The sequence below is a fragment of the Pelmatolapia mariae genome, linkage group LG8 (genome assembly GCF_036321145.2).
Source record: "Pelmatolapia mariae isolate MD_Pm_ZW linkage group LG8, Pm_UMD_F_2, whole genome shotgun sequence".
Classification (NCBI taxonomy): domain Eukaryota; kingdom Metazoa; phylum Chordata; class Actinopteri; order Cichliformes; family Cichlidae; genus Pelmatolapia; species Pelmatolapia mariae.
The window spans coordinates 21,180,537-21,205,717 of NC_086234.1; the positions used below are offsets into that span (position 1 = coordinate 21,180,537).

At 41.8% G+C, this 25,181-nt stretch overlaps 2 protein-coding genes across 2 annotated transcripts; one reads left to right on the top strand and one right to left on the bottom strand.

Annotated features, from left to right (window-relative positions):
• Window positions 1-1,815: 1,815 nt before the first annotated feature.
• On the bottom strand, window positions 1,816-20,692 carry tex2l (testis expressed 2, like). Its single transcript, XM_063481510.1, has 12 exons — window positions 20,515-20,692; window positions 14,438-15,861; window positions 10,566-10,766; window positions 10,059-10,386; window positions 8,078-8,313; window positions 7,850-7,999; window positions 7,650-7,749; window positions 6,939-7,074; window positions 4,596-4,733; window positions 4,042-4,251; window positions 2,404-2,524; window positions 1,816-2,317 (listed from the first exon to the last, which is right to left on the bottom strand). Exons 2-12 carry the CDS (start codon window positions 15,818-15,820, stop codon window positions 2,159-2,161), a joined length of 3,162 nt encoding a protein of 1,053 aa, XP_063337580.1. The 5' UTR covers window positions 15,821-15,861; window positions 20,515-20,692; the 3' UTR covers window positions 1,816-2,158.
• A 2,812-nt stretch (window positions 20,693-23,504) lies between these two features.
• On the top strand, window positions 23,505-25,000 carry neurl2 (neuralized E3 ubiquitin protein ligase 2). Its single transcript, XM_063482244.1, has 2 exons — window positions 23,505-24,282; window positions 24,885-25,000. The coding sequence occupies exons 1-2, from the start codon at window positions 23,505-23,507 to the stop codon at window positions 24,998-25,000; spliced, it is 894 nt and encodes a 297-aa protein (XP_063338314.1).
• The last annotated feature ends 181 nt before the right edge of the window (window positions 25,001-25,181 follow it).

The window sequence follows — 25,181 nt, forward strand, 5'->3', positions numbered from 1 at the left end:
CTCTTTGGAGTTTTCATGTTCAGCTTTCGTTGTGGTGTAAAGTGACATAGCCATCACAGACGACTTCCTTCCTTTTATTGTTCAGTCACATTAAAGTAAACACACTCAGATGACTATAAAAGAGAATTAAATGTTCCTGAATGGTTGGAGATGTTCGTCCTAAACCTTTTTTTGTGTGTCACAAAAACAGAGACTCATGTTCATCTGGGTTAGAATTGACTGACGCTGCCTCATTTTAATTTCACATCGATTTGTTCAGATTTCCCCCAGCGAGTGTCTCTGGGTTGGAGTTTGTTTCTCACACCGGATATACGTCAGTTGCTGCTGCCTCCTGCGTTGCTGTGTGAGTTTGTCTGTCTTTTTATTAATTTTTGTGCTTGCAGCGCTGTGTGCCACAACAGAACAGCATATTTTCCCAAAAACTAAGTAAAAATTAAAACTGATTAAACAAAATTAAATGGATAAAACTGATTTAAAAATCCCCCCAAAAACAAATGTTTTTGAATCGTGCTTAATCAAATACCAGGCTGGAGAGCTGAACCTAAAGTATACGTATAAAGATTTCAACAGTGAAGCAGATTGTCCAGTTTTTAAGGTTTTTATGACATATAAATTTCACTGTTCCTGTGTCTACTGTTCCTGTCCTTTCCCATATCCCACGTTTCATGTCTAGTCACCCCTGTCTCTATGTTCCCTGTGTCTCCCCAGTCAGCCGTGCCTTCTTGACAAAAGGAGGGAGTTTATAGGACATCGTGATAATAATGAATTACAGTAGTCCAGCCTACAAGTAATGAATGCATGAGACTGGATATTTCTACTTTTAGAGATATTGCACAAACGGAAGAAAGCAGTCCTACATATATATTTTTTAATGTGCATTAAAGGACATATCAAATATGACTCAAAGGTTCCTCAAAGTGTTACTGGTGGCCAAGGTAATGCCACCCAGAGTAAGAATCTGGTTAGATACCATATTTCTAATATTTTCAGGGCCGAGTACAATAACCTCAGTTCTATTTGAATTTAGAAGCAGAGGCCATTCAGGTCTTTATGTCTTTAAGACATTCCTGCAGTTTAATTAGTTTGTGTGTGTTATCTGGCTTCATGGCTAAAGATGTTTTGTTGGGTTGCGATCTGGTGACTTTAAAGGCCAGTGCAGTCAATGTCATGTTCAAGAAAGCTGTTTGGGATGATCTGCGCTTTGTGACGTGGTGTGTTAATCTGCTGGAAGCAGTCGTTAGAGGACGACTACACTGTGGTCACAAAGCGATGGACATGAACAGCAAACGATATGTTTTGCCATTTAAACAATGCTCACTTGATACTAAAGAGCCCAAATTTTGCCAAATAATCTCCGCCACAGAATTACACCAGCAGCAGCCTGAACTGTTGATATAAGGCAGGATGGATCCATGCTATATTGCTGTTTACGCAAAGTTCTCACTCTACCATCTAAATGTTGCAGCATGAAGGCTGCCTTAAAACTGTTTCCTTTGACTTTTAATTGCAGTACCAAAAAAATCAGCAGAATCAGGGGAAGCCCAGAGCGATCCCAACCACGTTTCGCTGAACAGGAGAACAGACGGTCCGTCTGTTAAATCATATATCACTAGAAAAAATGTCAGCTTCCTTTAAACAGCAAACGAGTGAATTCAACAAAAAATGGTTGGTTATATTCACTAAATTAACACATTTCTATTATTTATAACTAACCACCCCTAATGCTAGGGACTGTTGATGTTACACACACACACACACACACACACATATGTTTTGTGTATTGTAGTAAGATGAGATGCTTTCAGTATTTTCCGACTTTATTTAATAATGACCATCATCTTATTATCCAAAGGGACATTGTAAACATCAGATAATTAAATAAATAAATAAATATATCTTCTATGGATCATTCACATGTAAACAGTTGCAAGCTGCTCCATAGCATTCATTGTGACAGTTATTCTCCTTTAGATGATACAAGCAGATCTCTAAGTCATGGTCAGTTATCTTAACACGTACAGCGTGAAACACAATTTATAGAAACTCCTGATTCAGACATAAACACTAAGGTTAGTGAATCTGCCTAAGAGCTACTAGCTTCATGTTATGTATCCACTTCACAGGGTCGGTTTTCCATTATTTTATTATCATTGTGGTACTAGTCTGATTCTGCCCCGGCGATCTCGGGTGGGATCCTTTCTATGGATTCTGTGGAGGAGCTTTGGGATTGTTGGGACTCCGGGGCTTGAGTGCTGTCCATGCCGGACTGCATCAGCGGTAAGTAGATGTCATCCATGTTTGGCAGTACTAAAACTTTCTGAAGAAGAAAAGCAGGAGTGAGCTAGGAAAAAGCATCAGAAACATTTCATGGCAGCACAGAATTCGAGGGATTTTTGACTCTACCTGGAACTCGTCCTGCAGTTTCCTTTCAATCCACTCAGTCACATGGCAGAAAGTCACCTCCCTTTCCCCCAGTTTAGGACGGACATGCAGATCCAGCTTTGGTGGTACACAGAAACTGTACCTGCGGAGGATATTCAAATGCATCAAGATGATAACAAGTATGAGAATGTTTCAGGTCTATTTCGATCTCACGTTGTTGGAGCGCTTCAAAACAGCCTCAGTGCTCGAACAGATTTATCAGGCGAATAAATAAATGTTCCTTTGGCAAGCAGTGAAAAGTGAGTCACTCCACAGAGAGTCAGGAACAGATCACACAGCTCATTTGTTTTTGAGCATTTGTTAAGTGCACTTATGGCATGCAGCATAACCACGTCTTAAACCTCACAGTGTTTTTTTCCCTTGAATATATGTAAACTTATACTGTGTTATATCTTAAGAAAATCAATTAATCAGGACGTCCTCGAGTAAAATCAGATTTTTTGTTCATGTTCTCCATATTTTTTTCTCCCTATTTTATGTTTTTCTTAACTTTTGCATTAGTTCCAATCTAAAGCTTATCAATCTAAAGCTCAACTTGTTTGTCACCTCTTTATTCTGTCAATTTTTAAAGATGCAAAATATAGAAAATCTTACTCTAGAAGGTGTCACCATTTTTTTAAAGACAAACCCAAGTAGCGATTGGTGGCACTTCCATTAGCTTTATTTTTTTTTATATCAAGAAAGGGTTAACACAGTCACTGGTCATTTTATTACACCTTAAACTGCCTTGCTTCTTCATGACACACAGATTCAGCAAGGTGTTGGAAATGTTTCTCTGAGATTTGTATCCATTTTGACACGATAGCATCACACACTTAATGCAGATTTGCCAAAGTTGCTTTGTGACGTGGAAGCAGTCGCCAGAAGACGACTACACTGTGGTCACAAAGCGATGGACATGAACAGCAACGATATGTTTTGCCATTTAAACAATGCTCACTTGATACTAAGGAGCCCAAAGTGTGCCAAATAATCTCCGTCTCAGTATTACACCATCAGCAGCAGCCTGAACTGTTGATATAAGGCAGGATGGATCCATGCTATAATGCTGTTTACACAAAGTTCTCACCCTACCATCTAAATGTTGCAGCAGAAATCAGGACACATCACACCTGGCTGTGTTTTCCAGTTTTCTGTTGTCTAATTTTGGTGAGCTGGTGTGAAGATCAAGGTATAATTAATGAAGTGACCAGCGAGTGTAATTACGCCTTTGATGCCGTTTCATGTTCACTTGATTCATTGTTAATATTTGGATGCTTTAAACTGTTTTCAAACTATTAATTACAACACATGCATACTCAATTGTATGTTTTTCGCTATTTAAACATGTGCACTCATAATGGTCCAAAGCCTCCAAAGCCCTACCAGTACATACATGTTTATCTGAATTGCTCAATCCTCTTTAATCTTTAATGTGGTTATTGAATAAGCTATAGCGACTGATCTTCTTACTGGGCCTGAACACTTTGATCTAACATGGTTTGAAGGGCTTCTGATTTAGTCTACATGTTTATATGCAGAAAGAAATAATCTGGATCAACACTGAAGGGTTGCTTGCGCCTCGTTCCAGCTCTAAGGCAGCGGCGTGTCTTTTCGTACCATATCCTGTCTGTAGGGGGCGGCGGGATGTTGACAACCAGAGTCCCTGACAATTCTTGAACCTCGACAGTGAGCAGCAGGGGCGTGTTGGACATCTCCTCAAACTTCTTCTTAATGAACTCGTTCTCTGTCGCCTTCTGGAAGTACTTGGATTTGGCGATTTTGTCCACAAATCTCAAAATCTTCCTTCCCGTCTTGCCACCCCCTGTCCTGTTAGAGAGGATTAGAGGAGACGAAACGACAGCACTTGTGTGATCCTACGAGTCAGAATTTTGAGGAGACGAGAGCCTCGAAATGTAAATGAGAGCAGCAGCCATCTGGGGTGTGATGTCAGCACAGTTTAAAAAAAGAGCATTCGCAATACAGCAGGGTGGAAGTAACACTTTCTTTCACATTTCTTACTGAAACTTTCCTTTTAGAAACCGTTATTGCTAATCATTCCACAAAAGTAATATAATGTCATTGCTGCAACCTTTTTTTAGCCCTTACTAAGCATGATGCAAAAGTAGGATATATTTTCCATGAATGCATGACATGAATCATTCAAAATTTACCCTTCTGTAGCTGGTGGGCATCCCTTCTCCCCCGCCGGACCCTGAGGCTCAGAGAGAAGCGGTTCCTCCTCGTCAGATGAACCAGCGCTGGAGGACTCCTCATCACTGTCGGCCAACACACTGAGGATCGGCCTGCAGCTGGGAGGATAAACAGGCAGGCAAGTTAGGTACTGACACAGGTATAATACTAGTATTCAAAAAACATTTCTAAGGCAATTCAGTGCTTGAAACACTCACTTATATCACCGTGGATACAATCTCAAGTGTTAAAACATTGGACATTAGATTTAGAATTAAATGATTGGGACAATGGGACGATAGAATTAAATGATTTGATCTCATAGACCTGAATTTAATCAAAGCATAACAGAGAACAAACTTTTTGAACTGAGAAAACGTCGCATTTTATTGGCTCATTTTGAATTTGATGGCAGTAAAACATCTCAAAAAATGAGAAAAAAGACCATGTTTACCACTATGTAGCATCACCGCTTTCTTTTTTTTTAACAACAGTCTATAAACATCTGGGAAATGAGGAGACCATTTGCCTAACGTTTTTATTCTACCATGAAGCCATGCAATATGCGGTTTAGCATTTGTCTTGCAGAAATATGAAATATGCAACGATGCAGGCTTTTGAACAGAGCACGGATATCCTCCCTCTCCTCTTTAGTCCCGAGTATATGGCATCCATGTTTCCCAACAAAACATAGGGTGACCATAGTTCAGGGGGTTGGGAAGCTCATCTGTAACCGTAAGGTTGTCCTGGTCGTTGTGTCCAGGGCAGCTGTGGCTACAACTGTGGTTTGCCTGCACCAGTGTGTGAGTGAATGAATAGTGGAATTGTAAAATGCTTTGGGTGTCTAGAAAAGCGCTATATAAATGCAATCCATTATTGTTATTAAAAATAATTTAAAATTTTGATTAATCTGACCACAGAAGTTTTTCAGTTTGCCTCAATCCAATTAAAATGACTTTGGTCCAGACAATATAGCAATGTTTCTGGATCATGTTCATATATGACATATTTACTGCACGACAGAGCTTTAACCTACATTTGTGGTTGATATGGTGAACTGTGTTCACAACCAGCATTTTCTGGAAGTGTTTCTGATCCCATGAAGTGAATCATGACTGTTTTTAATGCAATGCTGCCTGAGGGACAAAGATCACAGCATCCAATACCGATTTTCCCATGCAAACTGAATCCTTTCATGATATTATGTACTGTACAGGATGCGATAGTCAGTCTTTGCACTTTTGTGTTGAGGAATATTATTTTGAAATTGCTCCACAATTTGTACACACATTTTTTTCCAGACTGGCGAACCTCTGCCTATCTTTACTTTTGAGGATCTGTGCCTCTTTAAGATGTTCGTTTTCTATCTAATCGTGTTACTGACCTGTTGCCAGTTACTCTAATTAGTTGCAAAATGTTCCTCCAGCTATTTCTTTTTAGAACCACTTGTTTCGTTGCCCCCACCCCTGTTTGTGCCAACAAATGAAAAAAGAGCAAATATGTTTCTTAAAATATCCTGTTCTATTCTGATTAAAATGTCGCTTTCTGAGATTTGCGAATCATTCTGTTTCTATGTACACTTTACACAGCGTTCCAACTTTTCCAGAATTGGGGACATACATGTGCAGGAGCCAATTTTGCATCTGCTATTAGTGAACATATCTAAAGCTTTTCTATCTTGACTTTTAGCTTCAGATGCAGCACAAAGACAGCTAATGTGAAGCTTTGCCTGGACTTTAATCCCTGTGGGTTTATGACAAGAAGGTCTAATCATTATAATGTGCAGCTCTGTAGATCAGAAAGCAGAAGGGATCAAGGGAGAGAGATGTGTAGGTGTGTGCGTGCGTGCTATAGAGAGGATTAGAATGAAAAACCCATGTTTACTGTTATTTTTTACATTGCTCATGCTACTTGGGCAAGGCAACATGATGAAATATGCATTAGAGATGATAAAAACACTATTAGCTTTTAAAAAAAAAAAATAATACATGACAGAATTTAAAATAGGAGGCAGCTCAGTAGGTAAGTCAGGATGTATCTGTCTTTGTGAATTTCACCCCCGCGGTGATTAGTGCATTAGAGATGAGGATGCAACTAATACATTGCTCTGTGGGGGTTACTGGATTATGAAAACAAAATCAGTAAGGTAGCTAATTAAAGAGATTATCCACAGACATCACTGGCTATTGCATTTTTAAACAGCATCTTGTTTAAGAAAGTGTGTGATATGTAAGAATATATCTACCGTATATATAGGTAACTCTATAAGATTACAGGGATGCATCACGTGTCACAGTGCGAATGGACATGTGTGCAGCACTGACCGTGGGCTACCGGTTTCCGTCATACAGTGTACTGTCTCCTGACCGCCATCTTTACCCAGCTTGGACAGGTTGAACTTGGTCTGCAGGGTCATCTGCAGGTTACCGGTGTAAACCAGCTGAAGCTCCACCCACAGGCCTGCAGAGGGCACCCCAAACAGGTCAAAACTAGACCTCCAAAATTAAGACAAATGCTGCTAGAGACAGCCTAATCTGGACACATGCTGCTTAGTAGGCAGATTAAACAGCTTTCATTGAGATTATCGAGGCTTGGAATTAAATTCATAGTAAATTACGAGAGACTATTAATTCTCTTTAGGAGGTGAGTGGGGGGAAAAAGTGGGGGAGGGCAGAAAACAGCAAAAGCTGTTGACACAAGGTTGCGTAACGGCGAAGGAGGCGGAGAAATCGAGAAAGGGGAAAGTCATGATGTCACACAGCTACATTCATGCTGATAAGCTTAAATTCCCCTCATCGTTAGGAGCAGCCAAACGGCCTGATTTCAAAACACACACACACACACGCGCAAATATGCTCCAAATGACGTAGTAATGGTTGCCCTGCCCCACAAGATTACGACAGGATAACAGTGTCTGATCTGATGCTGTAACCGCATGAGGTCATTGCTTGCTGTGTTTGTGTATTTGTGTAAATCTCTTTGCATTTTGTGTTGCCCTTATGTTTTGCGGTGTTTAATCTCCTCTCTGCACTCACCTCTGGGGTTAACCTCTGGTCTGGAGGTAGCGGTGATTTGCGGCATTGAGCTGCCCATATCCAGCTCAGTCAGAGTCAGTTCATTCATAAAGTAAGGCAGCTGTAGAGAATATTGCATGATTTAAAATCACAGGGTGGCAAAAATGTGGTGTAATTATGGTTAACCTTTCTGACTCGGCAGCTTTCATTACTGCTCTCACTCTAATTTTGCTGAGTTTCTTCTGAATCTTGTGGGAGACGGCGTCGGCCCAACGCTTCTCTCGCAGGAAATCCCAGAAGATCCGACCGATTAGAGCGTTAGCCCAGGCAGTTTGGCTTTTCCCTGGGTACTCTGCTAGATCACAGGTACACTTAAAAAAAATAAAGACAAGAAAAACACAAGTTTAGAGCAAATTAAAGGCTGTATAGTTTGTAATGGTGAAGCTTACATCTGTGCTGCTGGCTCCAGGACTACAGAGTGGGGTCAGCTCCTCTGTAACCAGGAGACGGGCCATATAACTGGGGTAGTCGAGCACAGAAAGGCCCCTGGTGCTACTGGAGGGCGCTCCGGAGATAATGGGGAATGGAGGTGTGGATGGGGCGTCCTCGTCACTGCTGCCCACTCTGCTGGAGCCTCTGCTGCTCGGCACATTAACGTGTACACTGGCGCGCTGTGTTTGGTCACCTGGGAGAACACAGCATCATTTAATCATAGTTCTGAGAAAAAGTAACTGATGATTTTTCAGAGCAAAGTGACCCACTTTAAAACCAGAAAATCTCACGCCAAATCATAAATCTTCTCTCTAATTAAAATATAAAATAAAGTGATTTATTTCTTGAAAACTGTATTCAAAAAACATAAACAACACAGACACGGATTTAAATTGCTAATTCTACCCAGTCAATGTGTGGCCGACCTGTCACTGGGACACAAACTTCAAAAAAAGAGCAGAGTAATATCACAAACTAAATACATATACATATATATGTAACTATACATATGTGTGATACTCTCGGCCGTGTTGCTATAACAACCCCATGCACATTAAGTTCTGGTTCTGGATTGTAATGGAAAATGACCAGAACCAAGTTATGTCGAGCTGATTAGGTACTAGCGGAGAAGGGCTATTTGCAACTTGCAAGTTTTCTCACTTTCAGCAAGGGATAACTTGCAAGCTACTTTGGTTAGTTTCACAACATCTACCTTGGAAACTTTGAGTGAGAAATATTGTACTATGGGTTTTAATTTCTGAAAGATTTTTTTATAGTGATCATATCATCGCTTATGTTGCAGTTCCTCATTAATCCTCTAATATATTTTCCACATGAACAGGGCAGCTGGAAGTCTGTTTTTGATGGACAGACTTGTAGATGATGGTATCTGAAAGAAAATTCTTTGCAAGCATATATGTTCAGTTTTTGAGGAACAATCTGTTGACCATGTAAACTCCACTGGAACCTGGCTGACCATTAGTTTCTAATCATATTTACAGTATGTAACGGACAGACATAGTTTTCAGGATGTGAAAGTGAAGCTAAAGTGGAAATACTTCAAACCTACAATCTTTTTAATGACCAACAGGGGGCGACTGTACATATAAGACAGCAGCTCTACTGCTTTATCCATGACTTCAATCACTAGTTCGAAGTCAATATATCAATAATGTTCTCATTTAGAATAAAACATCATTTTGGGTGTAGTATCAACAATTTCTTAGTCGGGTCCACCCTTCCCCCCTAAACAAAAAAAAAAAAAAATAGCCAAACTACTCAAGTTGAGCTTTCAAAACTGGAGTTCACAAAAATAGTGTCTGTCCATCTTTGATATACAGTCTGTGGTTTGAACCCTTAATCATCCTGTGGTGTGGCAGTATTGATGAACGCTTTTCCGATATGTTCTTGTATTCTGTGATTCCAGAGTATATAGTAGGTGAGACTACTACGACAAAGCTAGGGGCACTGTTGCCCCTGTACGACAGTGCATTTATGCTAAGCTATGCTAGTCATCTCCTAGCTCCAGGTCTTTACTAGAACAGTACAGGAGAGACAGCGCTAATAGTATTGTCAGCTCCTCAGACACAGGAATAATCATGCATAATTATTTCAACTATTACTCTATTTGAATTTACTAAAATGACCGTTTAGATTAAAAAGCAGCTTTTCCCAAGAGCGTGGCATGACAGATGCTTTTAGTGCCATGGATTTCGGATGAATAAAGCTGCCAGTGGAAGAGGGAAGTGTAACAGAAGCATGATGAAATAACAGATTTGATTTAAGAATATTTGTAGTAAAACTGTTTCAAGTTTCTCCAAAACAAGGCTGGTCTCTGTTTTTTATTACATGTTCGCTTGAAATGGATTGCCAGAGCACGTAATCCATATTCCACTCATATATTACAGATTCCTAACGCATTAACAATGTGTCTCATACCCCTTGTGCTGGAGACATATTTGCTCTGTCTGTTTCTCTCCTTTTCCCTTTCAGTGTCCATGGATGCAAACAGGAAATGACGGAACCACTCTTCTTTCTCTCTTCCCGTACGGCCGAAGAGGTAAAGAACGGTGGGAAGCTCATGGTCATGTTTGGAGGATCTTGGTTTTGGACTGGCTGATTCGGCTCCGGACTCCGATCCTCGGCTCTCCTCCCGCCTTCCCCCCTCATCCTCCTGAGATTTTGCCCCCCTGGTTAGCTGGATGCAGATGGGATACTTTGGATTCCACATCCTCTTCTGCGCCAACACAGATGGCAGCAGGAATACCTTTGGGAAAAGCAAGCAGAGTTCAATGGTGTTGAAGAAAAACTGTTAAACGGGGAACGTAAACAGTTTATTTTAATCTTGAGAGTTAATTTCAAAATCAAATATTTCATTTCAGCCAGTGGGGCCTCAGATAGAGTAAAACCTTTCACTTAACACTATTACTTAGCGAGTTCTCATACTTTGCTATTTGCCAGCTGATAGCAGCGTGACTTGACAAAGGTGGGCTCGTGGAATCTCTCGTCATACGTGGCCCTGCGGCTGATGTTCGATCGTGGCGTTTCCAGACGGAGACACGATCCCTCCAGGGTGGCAAACACAGAGTGAGTCAGACCTAGATGGCTGGTTTCTGGGTCGTAATCAAATATCTCATTCATCCAGCCCTGAAAAGAAAGAAAGTAAGAGGTGATTTAAAATCAACACTAGGGGTTTTTATGCACATTCAAGTGAGAAGTAAACACTTCATCTCGAATTGTTCCAGCCGTGAAAATCCTGATCTTTGTAATCAGGCTGAGATGTGATGTGGAGAGCGAAAAGTAAAGGTGCATTTTAAATGCTTTATTTGTCAGTGAAGGTTTCAGAGTGAGAGTTGATGTCTCGGGACCAAACCAGGCAAATTATATTCAACTCTCTGGATTTTCAAAGATATGCTTTATCTTATTTCACCTTTACAAATACTCAATGTGCGATTGAAGTGCAGACTTCCAGCTTTAATTTAAGGCAACAAACAAAAGTACCTCAGAAAAAGTAACTGTTTGTGCACTCCACTTTAAAGGTCCAGTCAACTAACTGGTACATTACACACAGTAATTTAATAATTTAAAGCAGAGTCACCCTATGACCTCTGAGACTGCCTCACAAACCTCCCCAGCTTTCACGTTTTAATTGCTTTCAAACTGATACCCAACTGCTAATGGCCAAAGAAGGGAATTAGCTCAATAGCGAGACAGCAAACATCGTTTTCCACTCTTCTCCATCCCTAGTCTGCCGAGCTTCCTGACAAATTACAGCTTATTCCTGTCTCTTTTTCCACTAATTGCCTCTGGAGCTGACAGTGTCTGGGTGGTGTAGTCTTCCCCGGTTGCCCCGTGTCAAGCTAAACCAGGAGCAGAACAGCAATTATCACTGCGGCTCCAGCACTTTTCATTATTGAAGGTTTTAATTGTGTTCCAGGATCCTCGTGTATGGTAGTAGCACGCCACATTCAGAAGCTTTAATCTGAGAACAAAACAGTCGGACCTGCAGAAGCGACTCGCCAGCATGACATTGTTATTTTGGACCAAATGAGCAGCAGTGAAGACTAATAACAACTACTTGGCATACTCTGGGTGCTGAAGTTTACTTGGAGGAACTTTTTAACAAGCTTTTTAACGTGAATTCAGAAATTAGTAAATTTTCGTTCGTATAAGAGGTAAAGATTTTGAAATAGCCATAATCCCACTGTGACCATACTGAGGTATGTGTTTCCATCCATCTGCTTCATGTGAACATTTTAGACAAAACTGAAGTTTGTTTACAGAGTAGGAACATGCCAACATGCAAAAACTTTGTGCACTACAATATGAACCTGTTTCAGCTCTCTGTGCACAGGAGGGTCAAAAATCAGAACTTGTTCTGAGACTATTAATGCCCTATTTTGCAGTAACTCTTAATCCCATCTCCACATAATATTTATATAACAGTATTTGTTCAATTCATTCTTTTGAACACTTATCAAATTCAAGGTCACAGGCAGACAAAACCTGTCAAAGCTCACACTGGATAAAAATGACTTTACACCCAAGAGAGATTGCCACTCCATCACAGTGTGGACACACAGAGACCCATGTCCACACTAATACGTTTTCGTTTGAAAACGCATCTTTTTCTCTCCGTTTTGGCCTTCCGGCCACACTGAGACGGCGTTTTTGGTCAAGGAAAACGGAGTGTTTTGAAAACACTATCCAAAGTGGATACATTTGAAAACACCGTTTTCACGTCGCAGTGTGGACAGCGAACTTGGAGCCTTTTCGTAAATGACACATTTTAGTCATGTAATGCAGTCATGTGACTACACAAACTAAGATAGCGGAGGGTATTACCAGTGTTGCCAACTTAGCGACATTGTCGCTATATTTAAAGTTTTCAGACCCCCTAGCGACTTTTTTTTTTCTAAAAAAAAGTCGCTAGGGGTTTTTTTTAGCGACTTTTTTTTAAAAAAAAAAGTCGCTAAAAAAAAGACGTGAAAGCGCTTATCGCTTTACTCTCAACAAGCAGGGGGTGCTGTAACGCAGTCAGTTCTTCTTTTACTCTTTTACTCTTATGCTGTTTTGTGGATCACAAGGTTTAAAACTACTTATAAACACACACACACAAAGTAACTCCACCAGAGTGCCTATTTTGGGTCACTTTTGCCGGTCCAAGCCCGGGTAAAGGAGCAGGGTGGGAATTGTGACATTAAAAAAAACAATAATTGCTAAAAGAAATTTAATTTGTAGTTCTAAATAAACTCTAAATGCATTTAGGACGTTTTTTACTCACTTCATGTCTCTTCCACGATGTTATTTCTCTCTCCAACAACATAGGTTACAATTATATTAGCGTGACCAATTATGCAAATTAGGTGATGACGTCATTTAGCGACTTCTAGCGACTTTTAGGACAGCCAATAGCGATTTTCCTTACTGAGGAGTTGGCAACACTGGGTATTACACAGCAGTTGTTTTGTTTGCTCTCAATTTTGACAGCCCTATTAAAGATCAATATCAGTCTGTACATGCTCCACATAGCTTTTCTTCAAATTCTTTAATTCTCACTCGCTTTTGCAACGTTGTACTTTTGTGTTACTTGCAGCAACAACTCCACCTCATTGTTAGTCCATTTAGAAAAACTCGGTGCTTTTCCTCAACACTTTGCCGCGACGTTTCAACGAGCCGAAAAGTAAATAAATGGCAGACAGAAATGACGCAGGTCGAATCGTCTTGCGTTTCACGCATGCACAGTACTGGAATGTAAGCCTTTTTGGCCCTTTCAATGTGGACACACAACTCTGTGAAAATGAATGAAAACGATAGTGTGGATGCAGAGCGTTTTTAGACGTATACACCGTTTTCAAAATTATCCGGGCTAGTGTAGATGTAGCCCCACAAACTCTCACATTCACACCTATGTCCAATTTAAACCTCTGAGATCAATGTTTTCAGCAGCAGTACCAAACCCTAACCTTAACTCTACCTATGTAATTAGAATAGTTTTTGGGTTGCTTTTAAAAAAATCTGTGTCTTGACAGTTAAGGAACAAACAAAGAAAATGATCATTCTGACACACAAATTAAAAACTACTTCCCTTTTAAAAAAACGTTTGACTATCTCAAAAACAGAGTTAGGTTAGGTTGAGAGTTAGAACCAGAGTTATTACCTACAGTAACTTATAATTCAGAGAGTTAAAATCTCCAATCGACGTAACATGCATGTCTGAGCCTGAAAAATAACCCATACCAGGGAAGGCGGGACACACAGAAAGAGTCATCTGCGGCCTGCAGATGACTAAGAGCTTCAATCCAGGAACTTTCTTGCTAATAAGTGCAGAAAATGGAAAAGCCAATGTACAGTACATTTGCTTTTGCCAGTTTTCAAACATTTGGTGGAAAATTGTTCAGCTTAACAGCCTCTGAATCAAAATAGAGCCAGTTGAGTTCATAGTATAAAGACTATAAACAGGTGTAATGTGGGGTATATGTAAAGATCACTGATTGATGAACAAAAATGTAAAAAAAATTCCTCGAAATTTTCATCCAGGACTACTTAGTTCTCCCTCTTGCCAGCCTTTTTCTAACACTTCAACTGGCTGTCGGGTCTAGTTTCATTTTTAACCCCGTTCCCTGTGAGTTGGAGAATGAGGAAAACAAAGAAATTCAATTCTGTATCTGTTGAGCATTATGGCACCTTCAAGTGCCATAACGCACTTGATTCCCAGGCATTTTTATGACAAACTAAAAATGTGTGAGTACTGGAGCTGAACAGAGGTGTCTGAAAATAAAAGTGACATTTTCATCGTTGATGACTCATCCATTTACCTTGAGTGTGTCAGGCTCAGTGCTTACAATGCCACCTGTCAGAATCCCTTCTCCCAACAGCATCTGTGGCGGTCTATAGGTATGGACTGAGTTGCTAGACCTGGAGGAACCCATCCGAATGAGCCAAAGCCCTAGCAAGAAGCCCAGTGCTAATCCCAGAGCCAGGCCAGAGAAGTATGGACTGAGAGGTAGGATAAAGTAGCCGTATGAAAGCACTGCCACACAAAATAAACTCATTCGTGGCAGAGGGTGAGGGGGCTGTGGAACGGGAGAGGTCGTGGGTGCTGTTAGAGCCTGAGACCTCCTCGCCTGCTTATGAGTTTCGATAGCAAACACTTGCATCATATCACCATCTGTACATATTTCCAGCTCCTCATCCCTGTGTTGCTGCACGTGGTGATGCACCGGGCAGGGGCTGTGCTGAGTTCTCCCGAGATGTCTTACAGAAGGCCACTCAAAGACAGAAAAAACATCAGCATCTGTTTTCCTGGCGCTTCTCACAGGAGACTCGGACAGAACAGTGTCTGTGCTACTTTCCCGCCCCAAACCTCTGGAGCTGATCTGGTGAGTTCCCTGGTTCTTACACTGGTGTTTGGGGCTGCCCGAGCTTTCTTCCCTCCTGATCTTACTGAACATGCTGCTCAAAGGTTCGTGCACAACCTCAGTGAGCTTCCTCTTGGTGTCCTCCAGTTCCATTTTGAAGAAACCACCTTTCAGGCTGTCTCCGCTTGGGGAAAGCGAACTAGGAGATGGGGGAGCAGTCCGAGAGTCTCCATTGCTGCGGGTTTTCGGTTGTGTCAGCTGCTTCCACAGGTGGAGGTTAAGTCGGGAGTCTGATTTGGACTGCGACACCTCGGGTTCTGAGCGGGAGAGCTCTGTGGAGATTGACTTGACGAGGCTGAGAAAAGGTTTGGGTTTGAGGGTGGAGCTCTCTTTCAGATCCAGCTCTGTGGACAGAGACTTGACCAGGCTCGCTAAGGGTCGGTGGGTGGGTGAGGGCGGGCCAGGCAAGAGGAAGCTTGGGCCCAGAGAACCAGAGCAGTTCCCCAGGGAACCTGGTGTCGAGGGAGACAGAGGGACATGGAACTCTTCGGACTTCACCCCTCTGTCATCCTCGACGGAAAAATGTTTCTCCTTAGAGAGCGATATAGCAGGGTAGTCCTCATCATGCTCAAGGGAGAAGATGAACTCACTCTCATCCAGGCTGTCCCACTCTCCTTCAGTCCCTGTTAGCTGGATCACAATCCCTCGGGGGAGATGCCTCTTTGTCCCGAGGGAGGTGGCACCCACTGAGGAGAGACCGTGGGGTTCCTGGGGAGATCTGCCACCTGCTCCACCTTTGTCCTCGCTTGCTCTCTCTCCATTTTTACCACCTTCTGCCATTTCTTGACTTTACATTTCCAGGCCGAGGCACTTATGTGTCACTGAAAAAGAATAAAAAAAGACACGGTCAGCTACATCACTAAGCCTCAAGGGCAGAACAAATGAAAGCAGTCAGGGTCTGAGCTGTAGAGAATGAGGAAGGGCATCTTTTCTGTGCTAGTGCGTAATTTCCAAAGAAACTGCTTACTGATGCCAACTGCGCATTAATGTGTGAATGCCGCTTAGTTGAGCTCTGAAGAGCTGTGGAAACCTACATTAATCTGAAGACCAGTGAGCCTGAATCAAAGCCAAGTAAGCATGTCTCCCATAGCTGTCGCTCCACATACTGAAGGTTTTTTAGAAGCATGCAAAAATAGACAAGACAGACTTTCTTCCCCAAATGTTGCACAAACTAGGGCAACTCAGGCTTGGATCTATATGCTTTTTGGGTCTGATATGAATGCCTTTATGGAAACAGAAAAATCTGTGCATGATAGTAAAAAAGGGGTAATTTAAATATGGTAAGATCCCTTTAAAGCAGAAACAAACATAAAAAAGCTCCACTCATTCTGTGAAGCAGTATTCAGAATGTAATCTCTCTCCAGCGTCACTCTCCAAAGAGCCTACTGTCAGCCACTGAAACTGAGCCACAACGCTCCCTGTGATGTCTTCTCAAGCTGCTTTGAAAGTTACTTATGCAACCCTGAGATGAATAGTGAGGGGGGATGTTTTCTGTCGTTCACCCCCCACCTCCATCCCCGCATATGGCCTTTGTGTGTCGCAACAGCATTGCGCTTTTTCACATAGCACGGCCACCACCTACGAACTTGTAAAAGTGATACAAGTAAAAACCAACATTGGAGAGACGCATTAGATCAGCTCTCATTTAGTGAATGAAAGAAGCAGTTCTGTGTCCCCAAACACAAGTTGGAAACCAGCATAAAGGCCCAGTGGGAGCCCTTTTATTTGCAGTCTCTTGAGGTCAAGTTCCCTGCTCTTTATGCAAGTTGAACCCTACCTCTTACTGTTCAGATTTACGTAACTGTATTAGAGCACTGTGTGGCACAGTTTCACCCACTTCCCCAGCAGCTGGTGGATTCTGACTAATCTGCTCTCGCCCAAAATGGACGGAGGGGAGATAAACTAACACACACAGATGTGTTGAGGCGGCTTTACTCCTTCCTCACAACCTTTAACGGGATGGAAAGAGGGACCAGAAGCTGCAAGGTGCTAAATGCACTCACACATTAAACAACTGTTAAGCTAATAATGTTTTGTCCAAGCTGACTGTTGGTGTCTTATCATCATGTGAGTTAGGAAACTGCTGTGGGGTCCGTGAACTCCAGATGCTGCTGTAGTTCTAATCCAGATGCTTTTATAACAATCACGGCAGCTATAAGTCGGCTATATGCATAAACTCATCATAAAAGGGTATGAACCATTGGGGCATATAAGGCTATTGTATTGGTCAAATAGCATAACACAAAATCCACAGTGAAGAGGGCTTTAAGCTAAAACATGTGCAGGTCTTCTATATGTCTCAAATAAGACACAGAGAAAATAAAACTGTACAGAAATTGCTGTGAAACACCTTAATTACACAGGATTCACGTGGAAGTGTTGCTTCAGTGATTGGCTATAGTTGTTCCTGTCACTTGGGGGGACATGTCTGCTGGAGTATGACAGTTAGCGAATGAAATGAATGTGATGTGGCGGAACACTAGAGGGCTCCACTCACACCCAGTGTTGAGGAAGTGTGTTGCTGTGTTTCGTGGCGCGATGTGTTCAGTTGATGTGAGAAGAGGAATAAAGCAGGTGTGAGAACTAAGAGGTCCTTGTCGTCTGTTTACCTCCACAGTGACTTGACTGGCTGATGTCAGTGCTGGTGCTTCAGAAGTTAAATTTCTCTCAGCTTTCAGCACAAGCATGGACAGGTTAAAAATTGATATAGCTTTCAAGTCAGAAAAATGAAGCCAGTGTCATAAAAAAAGGATTTTAAATGAAGGACCCCAGACGACGATAGCTGTGATTGAAAAACGACTTCCAGGACTATTTATAGAAAAACAACTTTCTGTCTTGACCTCTAAAGACATTCCGTTGGTCAGTCATTTTTTTCAGTATCTCATTTATGAAGAAGTTACATGCTCCAAATTTGTCACTGTATTTATATATCACAAAATTTAGAGCATGCTCCCAAATGGTACATACAATTAAGATACATCAAGTAAAAACTAAAAAAAACAAGCTCTATAAAGAGTTGCTTTATAAAGCTTGCTATGAAACTACAATCAGTGCTTTTTTGACATTTGGATAACAGATACATTTGGGCATTTGGATAAAAGCTTTTCTTCTTCAGAGGGAGGATCTGTAATGCCTTCCAGAGGCCAACCATGTAAGAAAATGAAAAGCATCGTTGATGATGTCTCTGACCTAATGTACATATGCTCAACTGAAAATAGCTGAGTGTTGGTGGCCATCTGTGCCGATTTATTAACTCTCTCAAAAGCCTTTTTGTTGGTATGCCTGCTGCGCTGATGCTAACAACTGTTTTGACAGATTAGCTTTCCTCAGTCTCTCAATTAGTGTCACTTCTGCGTCTAAGTTGGTGCTGGGGTGGATGTGCAGTAGTAGGTGTACAGGGAATAGCAAAGTGGGCTTAGCACACAGCCCCAGGGGAGTGTCAGAGTGGGGAACTCCCCACCCTGTGGTCCATTTGTTAAGAAATCCTTGACCCATCTGCATGCGTGCTCACTGTCACCAGTGTGCTGGGCATGGCTGCGACTTTAAAACAGGGCTTCAGAAACCAATGGGTGACATCACAGTACCTACGTCCATGTTTTATATGGCTTATGATCAATATCTACAACTAACTACATGTTTGTTTAACTTACACTACTATCTTACTGTATGTTTACATGCTAACTTGCAAAAAACAGTTTCTGAGGTTATTCCTTCTGTACCAAAATGCAGACGAACTGATAAATAACAAGTGTGGCTCAGAACTTGATCCCTGATGTGTTTTTTTAGAAGAAAATTAGGCACAAAGTCTAATGTTTCAAAAACATTTACACAAATATCAAGATCCCTATATGATGTGTTTGTGTGATCTCTGGGGATTCCCCTGACTTTGTCCTTTTTGTCCACTTAGTTAATTGTGCATTTGGAGTATTCATCTGTGGCAGCCCCATTCGGCATTGAAAACTGTGTGAAATTATACAACTATGTAGTTTAACCTCCTAGGACCTGGCATCCAAATATGTGGACATCACATTTTGGGTTATTTAGACCAAAATACTCAATTTTGCTCTACAAGGGCCTGATATCCGCATACGAGGAAATTATACTGCTACTGTTCTATCGAAATTTTAAATGAATATCCTCATATGTAGCTCTCATTTTTCTTAGAAGCAAAAATTAGGTTAAAAAAAATCTGGTAATTGTTTGTTTTTACATTCATCAGGTCGCAATCAGCCCAAATATCAAAGAGAAATTAAAAATGCATGCCGTGGAAGAGTTTGGGTCTTAGGAGGTTAAACAAGGGCAAGAAAAAAGTAATAATTTGGTGTCTCAACGTTACTACTCCTAAAGCCTTCCATTTGTGTTTGTGATTCCAGAAACTCATTTCAGTTTCCTAACCAGCAACATGAAAAGCTCAACCACAAGCTCACTTGTAAAACAATTAGGCTATAACAGATCTTAACATGCAATCCAAGCATTCAAATGACAGGGTGTCTTTCACTCACTTTCTCTGTATGTGAGTGTAGAGGTTTGTGTGCCGCGCCAATCAGACAGAAACAGTAACAATCTCAGATTAACATTAATGCAGGGTTTTACTGTGAAATCTGACAAATCACAGAGCCGGATTATGGGCTAAACCAACATTTGCTGGAGTGTGTTTCCAAGCTAGCTCATCTCAGCTGACCCAATGTTGATTGTAGTTATTAGTACCAGTGCAATCCTTTAGAGTCCCTTAGCTATGATTCATCTTCCTGGGCTTAAAGTGAAACCCAGATGATTGACAAATAAAAAATTGCAGGAATCATATCCAGACTGAGGACTTATGGGAGATTCTGCTCTTACATGAACCTGAGATGGAGGCTGGTGGAGACCACAAACAATATAAAGATACCCTGAGATTTTTTCTTTTCACATTAAAAGTCGAAGAATGTCCCTGTTAGATTAAATATTAAAAGAAACAACTGACTTCTCGCAGCAGTTTAAAAGCAACTTCAACCTCACTAATAATAAAGTTATGAGTTTGAAAATGACACTCAGGGCTCCTCCCACGACGTTCAAACAATAAATGTAATAAATGATACATCAATCATTCAATCAATAATAAGAACAGCGGTCAGTTGAATCCTTGTTGCACCAACATATGTTATAGGTATGAAAGAAAATATAAAATATTATTGGCTGACTTTACAGCCAAATCCAAGAGCAGTTGTCTCATATAAACTATTAAAGCACAGAGTGCAGCTTTGGAACAGCGCATACAGACCGTGCAGCAGTAAAATCTTCACTTTTGCATCCCTCCCTGCAAGCACAAGACGAGCGTGAAAGGAAATCACGGCGGGAGAGGTGGAAGTTAAAGAGATGGCGAGTGCGCACAATTAGCTAAAAGAGCAAACACGTCTCCTCCGCTTATGATGTGTTTGGAAAAATAAAATAAAATAAAAGGAAGATAAAAATGTGGTTAGGGGGCGTTTACTTACCCCGGGAAATTGTATGTGTGTGTGGAAAATAGTTAAACCGGCTCGTTAGTTTTGTCTTCCTCCGGGTTCCTCTCCATTTGTGCGCGAGAGGACTGCGAAATGCGAAAGTGTCGCTCTTGTGTTCGTCTGCCTGCCCCCCCCCAATTCTCTTTCTCCCCTCTTACGCAGCCTCGCACGCGCGCACACCTTCCCTCCGCCCGTTTCCAGATGTGTCACGCGCTGCTGAGAATCACAGCTCAACAGCCTGATTATGAAAAGCGTGGCCGCGCGGCATGGTAATCCAGATTAACCACAGAGTTCTGCGGTCCTAGCAGACACTCGCACAAACTCACACACGCACACACTCACGCTGGCACAGTGTGTGTCTAATAATCGTCTAATTGTATCCTACACACAACAGGGTGACAACTGAAGTACACTCTGAGGGTTGAATACCGTTACACAGCCTGCTGCATTAAACTCCGTTACTCGTCTTATCGATCAAAAGTACTATAATCAGCAGAACACACTGATACTGGAATGTGTGATTTTTTAAAAGAGTATGTTTAGCTTGAGTGAAATGCCAGAGAAGACTTTTATGTGATGCTAAAAAGGAAAGAATAAATACGGCTCCTTTCTTCTGTGCAGTTTGGCCTACATAAAACACAATGTGAGCCCTAGAAATGACAACGTGAGGAATGGGGCGGACTGGCCTGCAGGCTGCAGCTGGGGTAAGAGACAATAACCCCCATCCATCACTGCCTGGAGGAGGAGACTCAGTGAAGAGCTACAGTCTGTGTACAGTTTGGTCATTTTCATGGTTCTGTTTTACTTTAAATCTGCTCTGTTGTTATCATGGCTTTACACGTTTTGTTTAACTTGTTGGTGTTAACATGAGCAGTGAGTGGAGTCATGGAACCAGAGGGTCCTTAAATAGTCCTGAAAGGGTTTGTTTTTGCTCCTGTGAGAACTTAAAAGATTCCTTGAATTAAATACATGTCCTTAGTCACTGTCATTTTTCTGGTGCGCTTGTCACTGCTACAGCACTTTCAGTTTGCACAGGTTGTCCAGCTCCTCCAGGATGGCACATCTATGTATTTCATTGCAAGAACGTTTGCTGTATCTCTCAGCACAGTCTCGAGAGCGTGAAGGAGATTCCAGGAGATGGGTGATTACACGAAGGTGAGGTGAAGGTTGTTAGAAGGGCTTCAACCCAGCTGCAGGACTGGGATTAGCTTCTTTGTGCGAGGAAGAAGAGGAGGAGCACTGCCAGAGCCTCACAGAGTAACCTCCAGTGGTCTACTTGTGCATGTTTCTGACCAAACTGGCACGAGGTCCTGATATCCTTTATTAGGACCTGTGATCACACCACAGTGCTGTGCAGCTCCATTGGCATTTGCATGTGAACAAAAGAAGTAACTGCTTTCAAGTAAAATCCTCAGACTTTCTGTCAGACCATAAATCGGTGTTTTTTTATTGTACTGTGAAGCTTAAGCATTAGTTCTCCTTAGCAGTGTCATTTTCTAAAGACTCTCTAATGGCCACTTGAGCTTTCAAACACAGAGTGAAAGCAGCATGCTAGCACAGCGTCTCCAGCAGGAGGCACAGGACTGAAAGCAGGTCACCAACTTGGCAGCTGGCACAGCATGCAATTACGGTACTGTAGATGTTAGACCCCCCAAAGTAGAAGACTGTGAAGTGTGGGTCCAAAAAATAAAAATAAAAAGCTTCATAATAAGTGCACTTACAAAAAAATTTGAGTGCTACAACAGATTTGCTTATTGTATGTAGGATAGTGTGCAGTTTTTGTGACATTTTCAAACACAGACCAGGTGGAAGCTTGCATGAAAGTAAATCTAATCATGCAGTATGGTAAAGCATAGTTTTAATGTACTGAAGATACTTTAGTGCAGAGCTTCTTTCTATCACATTATCTTATTAACCTTCAGATATTGAATCTCAGAAAAAGAACCGAGTCCCTTAAAAAGACAATCGCTGTGGTGGAGTTATGCAATCTCCACCACAGCAACTGCATAATGGAAATAGTTCATGTAGGCAGTATTCACAGGAAAAAGTAAAGAAAAGTCGTATCTCATATCATATATCTCTGCCGAGCAACACAGGAATATGTAAACGTGCTTTTCATAACATTTGGTTGCACAGGCCACGATGAGCTCGCTGCCAGGGCAAACAAAGTGACGTATTTTATTCTCATGAGTTTAAACGCTCATTTCTAAGGGAAATAACATCTTATTTCTTTTTTTTTCCACAGTTGCATAACTGCTCTAATATGACCTGGTTAAAGAACCAGATAGCTTCACATTATATTCTTTTATTTATACATAATAACTAAAAAACCTCTCATCACATTCCTCCTTTTTAAAAAAAAATGTAATTCCTCTTCATATTCTCCACGGCTCTGTCTACCTCGGTATGTTACTTTAATTGCTGCTTTACATAAGAATGAAATCCCAGTCTGTGTTTGCATGAGCTATTTTTAGAGTGCAGCCATGAAAGGCCAGTATTTTAACATATCTGCCTGGCATATGGTATTAGGATAATTACGCTGGTATTTCTTCAGTACGTGGGTTTGTGAAATCAAAAATGAGCGCTCATGCCCCGGGGGCTTCATCGCTCCAGCTAACCCCGGCTCAGTCCCTGTCTTTCTCCGTGTCTGCCGTGTGACTAACTGGGGCCGTGCGAGTGTTGGCCACCCCCTCCTCAACACACACTCACACACATATCTTGCCATCTGTTGACATGTGCAGCTGTTCAAAAATAGCCCCTCTACCAGAAGCTTCCGTAAGTGGCCTGCAGATCAGCAGAGAGGGCTCCTGTCCCACGTCCATGCAGGCTGTTTTGACTCTACAATGACCACGTGTACTCTAAAACCACTGCAAGATCATTTCTTTTATTCATTTTTTTAACCCCTCTGTTCATCTGGGGTTTTCGTTTTTTGATCATTTCCTGATCCAGAGTGGCTGCTTGAAGTGCAGCAACCAAAGCTGGAAATGGAGCCCGTTTCTGACCAGTTCATGCAATTCCACCCCATCCATGGTACCAATGTTCGACTGGACCACTCGGGAACCCAGGCCACAAGAGTAGAGAGCTTTGCCAATGGAGTTTGTTTTAGCAAATGCCCCCTGAAGCCTGGAGAGATTTTTCTAATAGAGATTGAAGATAAGGAGCTGGGATGGTGTGGCCACCTCCGTATCGGTCTGACCGCCAGGGACCCCAGGAGCTTAGAAGTGGTACCTGAATACTCCATTCCAATCTTGACAGATTTAGGGGACAGCTGGATATTTGCTATCACGCGCAACCATAACAAGATCGTCGAGGAGGCTGAGGTCATAGAGCCCAGGCAGGGAGAACTGGTTGGGGGACGGAGACTTGGGCGAGGGGAGGAAGAAGACGGGGCTGGAGATCAGGCAGACGAACGAGCGGCCAGGAACACAAAACCAAAGACTTTCTTCACCGACACCCACTTGTACATTGAGAATGTTCGAATTCCCAGAGATAAGCTGGTTGGTCGGAGCCGGCCCGGGCGCTACAGTCACATTTTAGACGACTTGTATAAAACCAATGCCCTGCCTCCCACAGCCAGACGCAGCAGGATAGGAGTACTGTATGTGCCTAGAGGAGAAGGCCTGGCTGACATGCACATAGTGATCAATGGAGAGGACATGGGAGCTTCTGCAAAGGGAATCTCTACTGCCGGGCCTCTCTATGCTGTGGTGGATGTATTTGCTGCTACCAAGTGTGTTCGGATTGTCCAGGTGGAGTATGGATGTGAGTGTCAGAATGATTTTGAGATAACAGGATGCAAGGCACAGACATTGATTGGCACTAAAAAAAAATACAACACAGCTACAAAGGAGTCATTGTGTACACGCTCCTTTATTAACATCTTTGTGGTCATCTTCACAGTCATTTTGCATTTCTCTGTAGTTATTTAGTCTCTTTGTAGTTGTCTGGCATCTCTTTGCAGTCTGTTGTGTCACGTTTTTGTCATTTTGAGTCTCTGTGTTGTTGTGTTTGTGTATGCTTATTGTAATTTTTATCTTCTCTTTGTCAGTTTATGGCTGTTTTTAGTCTCTTTTGGGCTTTTTGCATCTCTTTGTGTTCATGTTGTGTCTTGTCGTGATTGTTCTCTGCATCCAAAGGGTCATCACCTTTTTGTTATGTCGGGCTTCACGGGTAATTGACCATCCATCAAATATTAATGACTGTTTAATAATTGGAGTTGCTCACGCTCAGGGGCTGCTGGGCAGTTTGCATGTTTAGAAATTCTTTAGTGCTTTTAATTCATCTCTTATTTTCTCCATTGCCTTTAATCTGCTAAAACACTTTGTATTTTTTTCATTTTCCTCTCCTCTTTTCTGTCGCTCCAGTCTCATCCTTGCAGACACTGTGTAGGAAGGCCATCCAGAAGCACATTGTTCACAGGATGGCCATTGACTGGCTCGAGCTGCCAGACGCACTCAAACACTACTGCAAGTATGAATGAAGGACACATGGACACATGGATATCACTTAAGTGCTAGGTCCCATCAAGAATGTGATATTTATTTTGATGACATTAATAAATTATAGCGTTACACTCTTTTCACTTGGAGCTGACATGAATTGTTTGAGATGAAAAGATCAAAGTAAAGTAAATTTAAATAGTTTGTTATGTGTCTGTTTGA

What these genes read in the sequence shown, in the direction of transcription:
- tex2l (XM_063481510.1), bottom strand. Translation starts at nt 15,820, where the DNA reads ATGGCAGAAGGTGGTAAAAATGGAGAGAGAGCAAGCGAGGACAAAGGT. An exon ending in ATATGTCTCCAGCACAAGGG is followed by an intron (nt 8,314 to 10,058) that starts GTATGAGACACA and finishes GTGTTCTCCCAG; the next exon opens with GTGACCAAACACAGCGCGCC. An exon ending in ACGGAAACCGGTAGCCCACG is followed by an intron (nt 4,734 to 6,938) that starts GTCAGTGCTGCA and finishes TTATCCTCCCAG; the next exon opens with CTGCAGGCCGATCCTCAGTG.
- neurl2 (XM_063482244.1), top strand. Translation starts at nt 23,505, where the DNA reads ATGGAGCCCGTTTCTGACCAGTTCATGCAATTCCACCCCATCCATGGT. An exon ending in TGTCCAGGTGGAGTATGGAT is followed by an intron (nt 24,283 to 24,884) that starts GTGAGTGTCAGA and finishes CTGTCGCTCCAG; the next exon opens with TCTCATCCTTGCAGACACTG.